The following is a 12,718-nucleotide window of genomic DNA, read 5'->3' on the forward strand; positions in this document are numbered from 1 at the left end:
TTTTCCTCTCAGTATCTTGTCTTACATATTCCAGGTGTCTTAATATCCCTGAACTACGATATTTCTTTAATTGAGCCACAGATCCTACGACTATTTTTTTTTTTCTTTTTTGGCTCTGCTTCACTGTGCCTGGTTTGGAAGATGCCCCAGGGAGAAAGGTGGGTGAATGTGATAGTCACCTAAGGCTCTTGTGTTTCCTCAAGGGATGAAGCCGTGTGGTGTCTGCTTTCCAAAGCTTGAAAAAAGCTGTTATATATATATATATTTCCCAATGTTATAGTTGTTTACAGCCAGAAGCAAGTAATATAACAGGTACTCCATGATGCCTGGAATCAGAAGTCTGATCATTTATTTTTTTTATTACTTGTGCTTGGTTTCCAGCCAAACTGATGGTCATATTAGCTCATGAGGAGAGCACTAGGAGATATTGGAAACCTAGACACTGAAACTAGACCTGTGACTTTGGGCAAATCATTAAACTTTTTTGGACCTTATTCTGTTTGTTTGTAAGATGAGGAGAAATATTAGTCCTGTGGATCCACGAATTTCTGGCATTGGGTTCCCTTGAGAAGTTAAAAAAAATACGGCTACAATATCCCTACCCCTAGAAGTTCTGATTCAGCAAGTCAGGGTGGAGCCCAGAATTTCTTTTTAACAAGCACCCTAGTTAATTGTTATGACTAGTCAAGTTTGGGGAAACAATGGATTAGATTGTTTCCTGGGTTTTTTAAGGTCTAAAATTTTATGTTTTTTGGTTTAGTGTCAGAGAAAATAAGCAAGTGTCTGAGAGATTGAGACATAGGATAAATAATTTTTGTCAAGGCAGAATTTGGGGGTGAGAAATGGAAGACAGAAAGAGGCAAAAGCCAACCAAAGAAGAATAAATTTGTGTGTTATACTTCGTTGGGAATCTGATGTACTGGGATTCAACTTGTGAGCTTTGAGTAGCTTGAAAGTCAGTTGAGAGTAGTGCTCAGGAAATGTGGGTGGGAGTAGGCTTTGTCAAGGGAAATTTTATCAATTTAGTAATTTAGAGAAAGGCTGATCATGGCAGATGTTGAGGGCTGTTGCCCAATAGGGATTCTTTGTTACCATCAAATTTACATTCCATGAGAATATAGGGGGGAGGAATCAGAGAAGTCTCCTTTCTTGTCAGCTAGGAGTAGTGCAATTAATTCCTGGAATGAATGTAAGTATGAATAAATTATTGAATGCACCCTTCTAAATTACAATAGCCCTTTGGATTTACCATTTCTGGTTCTAAACAATTCTTTTCATAAGAGTCACTGCATCTATTTCCCTAGAGACTTTCAGATCCAAGAAGGCAAGGACCCTGCTTTGTGGGTTTCAGTAGCTCTTATCAAGAGGTAGTTTAGTCTGGTGGTTAAGAATAAGGGACTTGAAGTCAGACAGGCATAGGCATGAGTGTGGGCTCTGAAATATATTGTACCTCTGAGTCCCTTACCTTTGTAATGGGTATAATTATTGTGAGGAATAAACAAGATTATATTTGTATAGTTCTTTTGGATCATGGTGCCAGGGGTCAGTATAAGGGTATTGTGTCTGGTACAGTATTGTGCACTCAACAAATGGTAATGATAATTATGTTTTTTGCAATGTTTTTTTTTTCTTAATAGTGCTGAATAGATGTTACTTGAATGAAAATATTAAGTCTATAAAAGCCAAATCAAACAGTATCAAGGGTATAAACAAACATTTCTTCTTCCTTAGGGAAGGTAATCTCTGAGGTAATGATCCTTAGGGAGTCTCCGTCTTAATAATCAGTTTATCAGAGTTTGTAATTCAAAACAAATCGTAAGTCACCTGTTATCCACTGGTTAGGGAAAGATGCTCTCTTTTCCCTGGAAATTAGATAGGAGCCTTTGGGTAAATAAGCAATTGGAAATCATGTTCTTCAGCACACAGCTACAAGATAAATTACACATTCTTATTTTTGATCAGAACGGGGAGAAGAGTGTTATGACCTCAAAGCTGTCATCTGTTCGCTAGGGCCATTTCCCTTCCCAGGACAATTGTGGTTAAGAGTAGGGTATAGCACTGTGGCTCTGAACTAAAGGAAGATGGGTGCCTGCCTGGCCTGATCTTTGAGGTAACAGCACAAACCATGGGAGTCAGACTGCTTGAGTTCCCCTTCTGGCTGCAACCCAGTAATTTTGTGGCTTTGGGCTAGTTATGTAATCTCAGTGAAACAGGATTGATAATATTGCACATAGCATTTAGCTCATAGTAGTTGCTAAATAAGTGTTAGCTTTAAAAGATTATTTTTAAACGTACAGCCACTGGAGCTAAGAGCTCTGGGGAAAACAAAAGAGCACATTCAATAATTTATTCATAGTTAAATTCACTCCAGGAATCAATCGCACAACTCCTGGCTCCGACAAGAAAGGGTACTTCTCTGATTCTTCTCTCCTATATTCTCATGGAGCCCTGGTGGCGTAGTGGTTAAGAGCATTGGTAGGTCAAAATCATCAGCCACTCCTTGAAAACCCCACGGGGCAGTTCTACTCTGTAGTATAGGGTTGCTATGAATTGGAATCAACCGAACAACAATGAGTTTTTGTTTTTATATTTTCAAGGAGTGTAAATTTAATGGCAACAACGAATCCCTATTGGGTAACTGCTCTGAATGTCTGTCAAGACCAGCATTTCTCCAAATTACTAACTAGTCATCTTCTTGCTCTGATCCAGAGGTGGAAGCTCTGATGAGAATCACAGTGACTTCTGCCTGTCAGGACTCTCTTCAGAAAAGAGGCTCAGGTTTCAGCAACTGAAGCAGAGACACAAGAGGGCGGGGCATAGAAGAGGTACTGACTTAAAGATCTAAAGGCCATTCCCCTTGTTTTTGCTACCTTTCTCCACAGCAGCATTAGCTCTCACCCTGGAGGCAAAGTTTAGCCTCAAATGTACTCTGGACAGTTCAAGTCACTTGGTGCTGTGAAGACATCCAGAGGAAACAGTAAAGCCTTTTCTACCATAATTTTAGTCTCTGCCTGTGGATTTCATTCCCAAGAGGGTGGGGGGGGGAGGTGGGGGAGGCAGGTACTGGGAGGGTAGTGGTGATATTTCTTTCTCCCTAAGTGGTTCCTTTCTATTATCCCCACAGAGTATCGGAGAGGAGAATGGCAATGAAGAACTCTTCTGTGACAGAGTTTATCCTCGCAGGCTTAACAGACCAGCCGGGACTCCAGATTCCTCTCTTCTTCCTGTTTCTCTGCTTCTATGTGATCACTGTGATGGGGAACCTGGGCTTGATTACTCTGATTGGGCTGAACTCTCACCTGCACACACCCATGTACTTTTTTCTTTTTAACCTCTCTTTAATAGATTTCTGTTACTCCTCTACCATCACCCCCAAAATGCTGATGAGTTTTGTCTCAAAGAAGAACATCATCTTGCACGCAGGGTGTATGACTCAACTCTTTTTCTTGTTTTTCTTTGTTATCTCTGAGTGCTTTATCCTGTCAGCAATGGCATATGACCACTATGTTGCCATCTGTAAACCATTGGTGTACACGGTCACGATGTCTCCAGAGGTCTGTTTTCTGCTTTTGTTAGGTGTCTATGTGATGGCTTTTTTGGGTGCCATGAGTCATACGGGAAGCATACTGATTCTGACTTTCTGTGCTGACAACCTTGTTAATCATTTCATGTGTGACATCTTTCCTCTCCTTGAGCTCTCCTGCAATAGCACCTATGTGAATGAGCTGGTGGTATTTATTTTTGTAGCCATTGGCATCAGAATGCCCATTGTTACCATCTTCATCTCCTATGCTCTAATACTCTCCAACATTCTCCATATTAGCTTCACTGAAGGGAGGTACAAAGCCTTTCGTACCTGCAGCTCCCACATAATTGTGGTTTGTCTTTTCTTTGGTTCTGGAGCTTTCATGTATCTCAAACCACTTTCCCTTTTGCCTCTTGACCAAGGGAAAGTGTCCTCTCTGTTCTATACCATTGTGGTGCCACTGTTAAATCCATTAATCTATAGCTTGAGGAACAAGGATGTCAAAATTGCCCTGAGGAAAACCTTGAGAGGAAAAACATTTTCTTGAGAAAGGAGCAGTATTTGAAGAAGGAGATCTAATACTTTGCTTAGTAGTGTGTGTGTGTTTTCAATGAGGTATCCAAGCTCCAGTGTTTTCTCTCCTAAACAGAAGGAGAATTTTAATTCTTTATTTTTGGATGAATGTTTAATGCAGACTTATTTTCCTTAACTGTCACCCCACCTTGACTATTTCAAGATTATCTTATGCAGATTGTTTCTAAAATCTAAGAGTGTTTAATCTTGAGTGCACCATACAAATCACTGAATCTAGCCTTCTCATTCAACAGACCACACATTGGAGACTCAGAAATATTGCACATGTTGCCCAAGGGCACACAACTATTTGGTGCCACAGCTGGCCCTGGGCTCGAGGCCCTTGAATACCAACCTACTTTGTTTTCTTTTATGCCATGTTTTCTTGTTCTACTGCCACCCTCACGGATTGCATTTTAAAGGTATGATAAAACTTTCATAATCTGATTCTGTTTTCAATAATGTCATTTAACTTCTTTTTTTTTTCCAAGAATGTAGAAGTTGCAAATTCTCAAGTTAATCTTGGCTGAATGACAAGAGAAGTGTGTGAAGATTGGGGTGTGTGGGAGGGTAGTATATTAGGCTCCAGATAGCAGCAAGCATGGTCATTCTTGAGATTGTGTGTTGAAGGAACCCTAGGGACCCAGTCTAATGTATTAGTACTTTTACAAGTTTAAGAATTCTAAGAATGATGAATGGAAAGTCACATATAGTTCAGGACCAAGAGTCTGATTTACAGCTTTTTCTTAAGGGTTAGTTTGAGTGTCTGAGCTATGATTGAGAAATTTTATGGCACAGGGTAGTCAAGTAAGGGTCTGGAGGCTCTAAAGGGCAGTAAGTTATTTTGGGGATCTAGTTAGTTATTGGAGCCTCTGTGTGGTGCAAACAGCATATTGGGCTGCTTGATGAAAGGTTGTAAGTTCCAGTGTAGCCAGAGATACCTAAAAAAAAAAAAAACCTGGGGATCTGCTTCCTAAAATTCAGTCATCTCAAGCCCTATGGAGCACATTTCTACTCTGATACACATGGAGTCACCATGAGTTGGAATTGATGGCAGCTGGTTTGGTTTCTTCAGTTATGAGGGCATCACTAAGCAAAAGAGGTAATTTCCATTAAGGCATGAGAGATAGCTATGGGACAGTTTTACCCTGTATTATAGGGTTGCTATGAGTCGGAATTGTCTTGATGGTGCACAACAACAACAACAACAACAACAACAACAACAACAACAGCAGATAGCACTTCTCATGTAGGTATATATGGGAGAGAAAGAATTCATCTCAGGACTGGTTTATAATTCCACAGCATTGTGAAAAGAGAAGTGCAGCTTTATATAATACATTGGAACTCTTTGATCTAAATGATTTATTAGTGCTAAAGTTTTGTTTTTTTTGAAAATCACTAATATATTAAGTGCTGCGTATATTCTTAAGAGGTATTCCTTTGGAAAAATGGGAGGTTTGGATGAGTGTTTAGTTTTACCCTTTGGCATGACACAGATCATAAAACTAAGAATGGTAAAAGAGAACTAATTTCTGAGAACTGTGGGGTGAGTGTCAGGTGAGAGAGCTCATACAAGGTAGGTAGTAAACGTGTCTTGTGAAGCCTGTAAGTTTTGCATTTTTACTCAGTGGGTTAGCAGTTGTTTGGGAAAATTACTTCATGCTTCTGAATGTTAGTTTCTTTATTTTTAAAAGTGAGAAAATACTTCTGACCTCCTGGGGTTTTTGAGAATATTAAGTGTGAGGTACTCAAAAAATCCTAGTTCTCTCCCTGCTGGAATTTCTTCTTCTAGTTATCAGCACTTCCTCTAGCTTTTTCATGACTTTAAGCAAATTATTTTATGTTCCTGGGACTCTGTTTTGTCATGAGAAAAATGGGCTCATGTCTAACTTTATTTAAAAAATAATATATTTTGACCAATTCTTTTACGTGTTAAAAAAATAAACATTACGCTTCAGGTTATGTAATGAAAACATGTCATCCTCCCATCTAGTCATTCCACTCCTAAATTCTCTTCCATAGAAGGAACAGTTGTTGCAATTTCTTATGAATCCTTGACAGATTGTATATGCGTATTCAATAACATATATCTCACTCTAAACTTCATATATGTATATATATCTAGTGCCCCTCTTTTAGAAGATGATGGAACAGAGAACTTTGCAGTGGTAAAAACAAGAGGACACAATCACAGAACAGGTATAGAATAGAAGAAGGAGAGTGAAGTATCCTTGACCTTGGGTGCATCAGTATGGGTCCCAGCCCTGCAGATACAGAGTGACATTCTGGTCTCCTGATCTGTCCTCCCCCTATGGATGTACCACCTCTACCTCCGTTTGATTCAGGCTATGGTGAAGTGAAAGTCTCTGATAGCCGAGAGTATGAGGAAGGCAAGAATTTTCAATCCAACAAACACTTATGAGCGTGTTTATTTTAACAAATGCTCTTTTCTTTTTCTGACTCTTGAAAGAACTCTTATTTATTGTTCCAAATTTGGAATGTGAAACACACAGGAAAAAAAGGAATACTATGCCTAAATGTGGTAGTTTGTATTTTTGGTCCCAATTTTTCATTCCTCTAGTAGTATTATGTATCTGTGCCCTCGTTATGGTCTTGTGCCCCACTGATATTGATACTGAGCTCAGCAATGTGACCCATTTGGTCAATGAGATATTAGCAGATGTGATGTAAGCTGGGGCTTGGATTGTGTTTGCAGAGTGGGGCTTGCCCTCTTGTGTTTCTGCCATTGCCTGGAGAAGAGCTTCTTTTTCATAACTGTTGTCCCTCCCAACTGATTCTCAAAATGAACACATGTGGGAGCAGATCCTGAAGTAGAACACTCACCCATGCTCAGAGAAGATGTGCCCCCACAATCAACTTGTAGACATATGAGGAACAAATATTCATTATTGTGTGCTGATGAGATTTTGTGGTTGTTATATAGCAATAGCTAACTGATATACTCCACCATTCAGAGATTAGGAATGGAGTATCTCATCTGGACTTTCTTTCAGTTGGGTCATTTTCGATATACCATGTTATAAAATGTTGTTTAGCTTGTCATAATGTGAACTCTATTTTTGTCAATAAATATATTTTGCATAATATTTTTTCACGGATTTTATCATGTAGATGCATCATATACATATTTTTAATTTTATTATGCTTCAGGTGACAGTTTACAGCTCAAGTTAATTTCTCATTAAAAAATTTATACACATATTGTTTTATAACATTGGTTGCAATCCCCACAATGTGACTGCATGCTCCCCCTTCCTACCCTGAGTTTCCTGTGTCCATTTGTCCAGTTCCTGTCCGTTCCTGCCTTCCCATCTTGCTTTTGGGCTGAGGTGGTCCATTTGATCTCACATATTTGATTGACCTAAGAAGCATGTTCCTCATGTGTGTTATTGTTTGTTTTATAGGCCTGTGTAATCTTTATCTGAAAAGTGGGCTTCAGGAGTGGTTTTAGTTCTGGGTTAGCAGAGTGTCCAGGGGCCATAGTCTCGGGGATTCCTCCAGTCTCTGTCAGACCAGAAAGTCTTGTCTTTTTTCATGAATTCGAATTTTGTTCTAAATTTTCTCCTGCTCTGTCTGGGATTCTCTGTTATTGTCCCTGTCAGAGTGGTCCGTTTTGGTAGCCAGGCACCATCTACTTCTTCTGGGCTAGGATGGTGGAGTCTCTGGTTCATGTAGTCCTCTGGGCTTTGTTGTGTCTTTGGTTTTCATTGCTTCGCACGGGATGGAACCAAGAGTTATACCTTAGATGGCCACTCACACGCTTTTAAGACCCCAGATACTACTCACCAAAGTAGGGATACATCATATTTTTTAAAGCTTTCTCTGATTGTTGAACATTAAAACCGTGTCCACTTTCCAATGTTTTATTAGTATTAATAATACTATGAGTATCACTTTATGTAGAACTTTTTGTCTAGATTTTTGTATTGCATTATTTTCACCGGATATTCTTACTGTATTTTCATTACTTTTCAATTCAAAATATTTCCCAATTTTCTCTACGTTTTCTTCTTTGAAGCAGTTGTTATACAGAAATGTACTGTTTAATATTTAATTATTTTTTTCTCCAGGTATTTTTTTCCTATTGATTTCTAATTTAATTTCATAGTGTTCAGAGAATATACCCTGTAAAATATTAATTTTTTTGTATTTATTGAGGAGGGAAAAGTAGTCACCTAAAAGTCTTGCCTCAGGGTAAGCAGTCCCAGAGATGAAGTGAAATTGTGCATGGGAGTAGTCAAAGTGTGCTTCATGTGTGAACACAAAAAGCTCAGTTACTTGTTTGCAGTAGTAACTCCTTCCTTGAAGAGTATCCAAAGAAGCCTTCTTCCCTGTATTTCTGGTCAGATCCCCGATATATTCACCCATAAAAGAAAAATCTTTTAAAAGACATCATATGTTTGCAATGTTATGGATAGACAATGTTTCTTTCCTTCAACTGGAGAGAAATATCTGGTCATAGCCTTAATTAGACATGATGGCCTTTAGCTCATAATTGCTCTCAGGATAATGCAGAGAAAAATGAACTAGGCTGTTGTTTTTCCAGTATAACAGGGAAAAGGAGATAGGTTCAGGACCATCGCCTCATATATAACCCGCAACCCATGCCTGTTCACGTCCCTTTTCCTAACTGGAAAGTTTAAGGTTGTGTGTCAACTTGCCTGGGCCATGATTCTTAGTGGTTTGATAGTTATGATGTAGTTTTTTAGATCGGTAAAATAAATGTAATTTTCAGTTATTTAATGATGTAATCAATTCTGTGATGAGATCTGCTGTGAGCAGCCAATCGTTGAAAGAGAGTTTCCTTGGGCACTTGGCCTGTATATAATGAACATTCAGTATACATATGAATGTTAAGCATGGCTCTCACTCTGGATCTTGCATCTGGCTTGTCTTCATCTGTCCTTAGGTCTTTGGAACTTGAGCTAGCAGCTTACCTGCTGATCTTGGGGTTTGTCACCCCTGCAGCCTGTGAGCCAGTGGCCTTCCATCATAACTGTTGATATTGGGTTCATCATTCCCCACAGCTATGTGAGTCACAACAAGCCATCATCCTGGTGCCTGACCTACAGACTTGAAACTTAACAGCCTCTACAATCACGTGAGCATTTGCTTGAGATAAATGTCTCTCTCTCTTTCTATATACACACTTCACTGGTTTTGCTTCACTAGAGAATCCAGCCTAAGATATTTTGTACTGAGGATGGTTCTAGAGAAACAAAATCGCAAGAATGAGTTTTCTAAATTGGTTTTCAAGTCTAGTTCACCTTAAAGATGTTGATGACTCTGCCTCCAGTAGTAAAGAGGGCACTGTTAATCTGTGCCATGAGGTGGGAATAGAAATATGCAAAACACATCACCAGTAGATCAGGTATTGGTGAGAGGCTCTTGGTGATCACATGTTTGATACACTTCTACAATTTTGTCCTAATGGGAGGTATAAGGAAGTTGGTTGGTCGGTCTTCCTTTTGCTAGTGAAAGTGGTGTAAGAAAGAGATGAACTCAGGTCTTCAGAGTCAGAGCTCAAGTACCACACAAATGACCTCAAAGTTACTACTCTTGCCTTGAAAAAAAGTCTTATTTCTTGCAGTAACAGAGCTAATATTGCCAAAAACCAAACTGAGAGTCTTATAAGAGTGGTTGAAATACAATGGCAACTGAATTCTGTACCTTGAGTGATGGCTGACATTAAAGTGAGAGCATTGATTGGGAGGAAATGGGATCCTGAAACTTGGGATGGGGATATATGGGTAAACAACCAGAAAGCTAAGGACACTGATACCCTAAATTCTGTTGAATTACTCTTGCCAACAGATTCAGACCTCTCACGCCCATCTAAAGAGATTATTCCATCTTTGCCTGCTCAGCCACCTTCCCCACTAAAACCATTAGCCTCTCCACTCCTATCTGATGAGATTAATCCAGCTGTATGAAAGCCTTTGTCTGAGTCATCCCCTAAGGAGGAGTCCAAGTCTTTGCCTGGGGCATTGCTTGAGGCTGATGGCTTGCAAGACATTGCTGAGTGTTCTCAGAACACATCCCACCACCCATTTTTGCTTCTAGACCTATAACTAGATGTACATACCAGTGAGCCCCAAACGTGGAGTACAAATGGTGACCCAGGAGGAGGTACACTATACTCCAAAAGAATTGCTTGAGTTTTCTAATATGTTCAAACAGAAACCTGGGGAATATGTGTGGGAATGGTTAATAAGGATAAGCTTACAAGGAACATAAAGTTGGATCAGTCTGATTTTATTGATATGGCCCCACTAAGCATCGACTGTTCATTCAGTAGCTTATTTGGTTGGTTTGCTGAAGCATAGATTGTGCAGGGGCCCACACTAAATCATACTGAAGTGCCAGACCTGCCTTGGTATACTATAGAATAATGTATCCAAAGACTTATGTAAATTGGCATGTTAGAGTGGATTTATCAGGTTAGTCCCACAGACCCACACATAGAGTGCCCAGAGAACACATCTTTTACCACAGTGATGAGTAACAAATTTGTGAAGGGAACCCCAGCATCCTTGAAGACTGCTGTGATCGCTATTTTATGTAAGTTCAATGTGACAGTAGAAATTGCCCTAACAGAATTAAGACACCTAATAATAATGGGATTCATTGGAACCCATGATGGTAGAGGCCAAGTGGCAGCACTCATTTGACAAAGACAAGGTGGGCTGTAATCAGAACAGTCTGGCTTGTATGGACTTATGGCATTGGCTACTTAGTCATGGTGTCCCTAGCAGTGAAATAGATGGGAAATATTTACTTGAACTGTACAAGTGGAAGAATTCTAGGTCAAGTGAACTGTAGTCTAACTGGAGTTGCCAGCATAGTCATGACCCCTCAGTCAATTCCCAGAAATGAGCCAATTTACAGAACCACAACCCCTTTAATGAAGAGGAGGCCAGGTCCTCTTGAACAAGGACCTCACTGCACTTCCAAAATCAATACTGTTAACTTTTCCCCCAGCCTTCCCCAGAGGGATCGATGGCCTTTTACAAGAGTGACTATTCATTGAGGAAAAGGAAATAATCAGGCTTTTTGAGGATTACTAGATCCTGTCTCTGAACTGGACACTAATTCCAGGAGACTCAAAATGGCATGTGGCCCAGGAAAAGTGGGGGCATATGAAGATCAGGGTATTAATGGAATTCTTAGGTAATTTCCATCTCACAAGGGTCCAAAGAGTCTTTGAGCACATCCTATAGTGATTTCTCCTGTTCCAGAATGCATAATTGTAATAATATACTCAGCAACTGGCAGAACCCCCAGATTGGATCCCTGAAAAGTGATTAAGAGCTATTATGCTAGGAAACGCTAAGCGGAAGGCATTAGAACTGCCCCTGCTTTGGAAAATAGTAAACCAAAACCAATACTGCATTTCTGGAGGGATTGCAGAGACCACTGCCGCCATCAAGGGCTTGAAGAATGCAGGGGTGGTGATTCCCTCTATATCCACATTCAACTTGCCTATTTGTCCTGTACAAAATACAGATGGATCTTGGAGAATGACAGTCGTTTATCAAAAATTAACCAGGTGGTGACTCCAGTTGCAGCTGCTGTTTCAGATGTGGTTTCTTTGCTTGAGCAAATTAATACATCTCCTGGTACGTGGTATGCAGCTGTTCTTTCTAATGCCTTTTTCTCTATACCTGTTTTGAAGGCAAGGCCAACAATACAGCCTCACTGTCCTATTGCAGCAGTATATGAAGTCTCCAGCCCTATGTCATAATTTACTCTGCAGGGACCTTGATTGCCTTTACCTTTCACAAGATGTCAAACTGATCCATTATATTGATGACATCATGCTGATTGGACCTAGTAAGGAAAAAATATCAATGACTCTAGACTTATTGGTGGGAAATTTGCATGCCAGAGGGTGGGAAATTCAACTGACAAGAATTCAGATGCCTTCTACTTCAGTGAAATTTCTACAGGTCCACTGGTGTGAGGCATGCCCAGATAACCTTTTTAAAGTGAAGGATGCATTGTTGCATCCGGCCCTTCCTACACCTGGAAAGAAGGCACCATGTCTGGTCGGCCTCTTTGTATTTTGTAGGCATCCTATCCCTCATTTGGGTGTGCTAGTCTAGCCTATTTTTTTTAGTGACTCAAAAATTTGCTAGTTTTGGGAAGGACCAAGAACAAGAGCAGACTCTACAACAGGTTCAGGATGCTGTGCAAGATGCTCTGTCACTTGGGCCGTATGATCCTGCTGATTCAATGGTTCTTGAAGTGTCAGCGGCAGACTGAGGTGCTGTCTGGAGTTTTCGACGGGCCCCTGTTGGAGAATCACAGTGCAGACCCTCAGGCTTTTGGAAGCCCTGCTATCCTCTGTAGATAACTACTCTCCTTTTGAGAAAGAGCTTTTGGCTTATTACTGGGCCTTAGTAGAGACTGAACCCTTAATCATGGTCACCAAATCACCACGTGGCCTGACCTGCCCCTCATGAACAGAGTGTTGTTTGATCCACAGTGTCATAAAGTAGGATGTGCACGTGATTAAATTGAAATAGTACATACGAGGTTGGGTCCAAGCATAACCTGAAGTCACAAGTAAATTGCATGAGAAAGTGCATGTGG

The 12,718-nt window shown here is 40.1% G+C and overlaps 1 protein-coding gene across 1 annotated transcript; it reads left to right on the forward strand.

Annotated features, from left to right (window-relative positions):
* Positions 1–3,055: 3,055 nt before the first annotated feature.
* Positions 3,056–4,322, forward strand: LOC100665716 (olfactory receptor 8B12-like). The gene has a single exon (XM_064268343.1). It carries the CDS (start codon positions 3,141–3,143, stop codon positions 4,071–4,073), a length of 933 nt encoding a protein of 310 aa, XP_064124413.1. The 5' UTR covers positions 3,056–3,140; the 3' UTR covers positions 4,074–4,322.
* Positions 4,323–12,718: the final 8,396 nt, after the last annotated feature.

The sequence above is a fragment of the Loxodonta africana genome, chromosome 15 (assembly GCF_030014295.1).
Source record: "Loxodonta africana isolate mLoxAfr1 chromosome 15, mLoxAfr1.hap2, whole genome shotgun sequence".
NCBI classification, from domain to species: domain Eukaryota; kingdom Metazoa; phylum Chordata; class Mammalia; order Proboscidea; family Elephantidae; genus Loxodonta; species Loxodonta africana.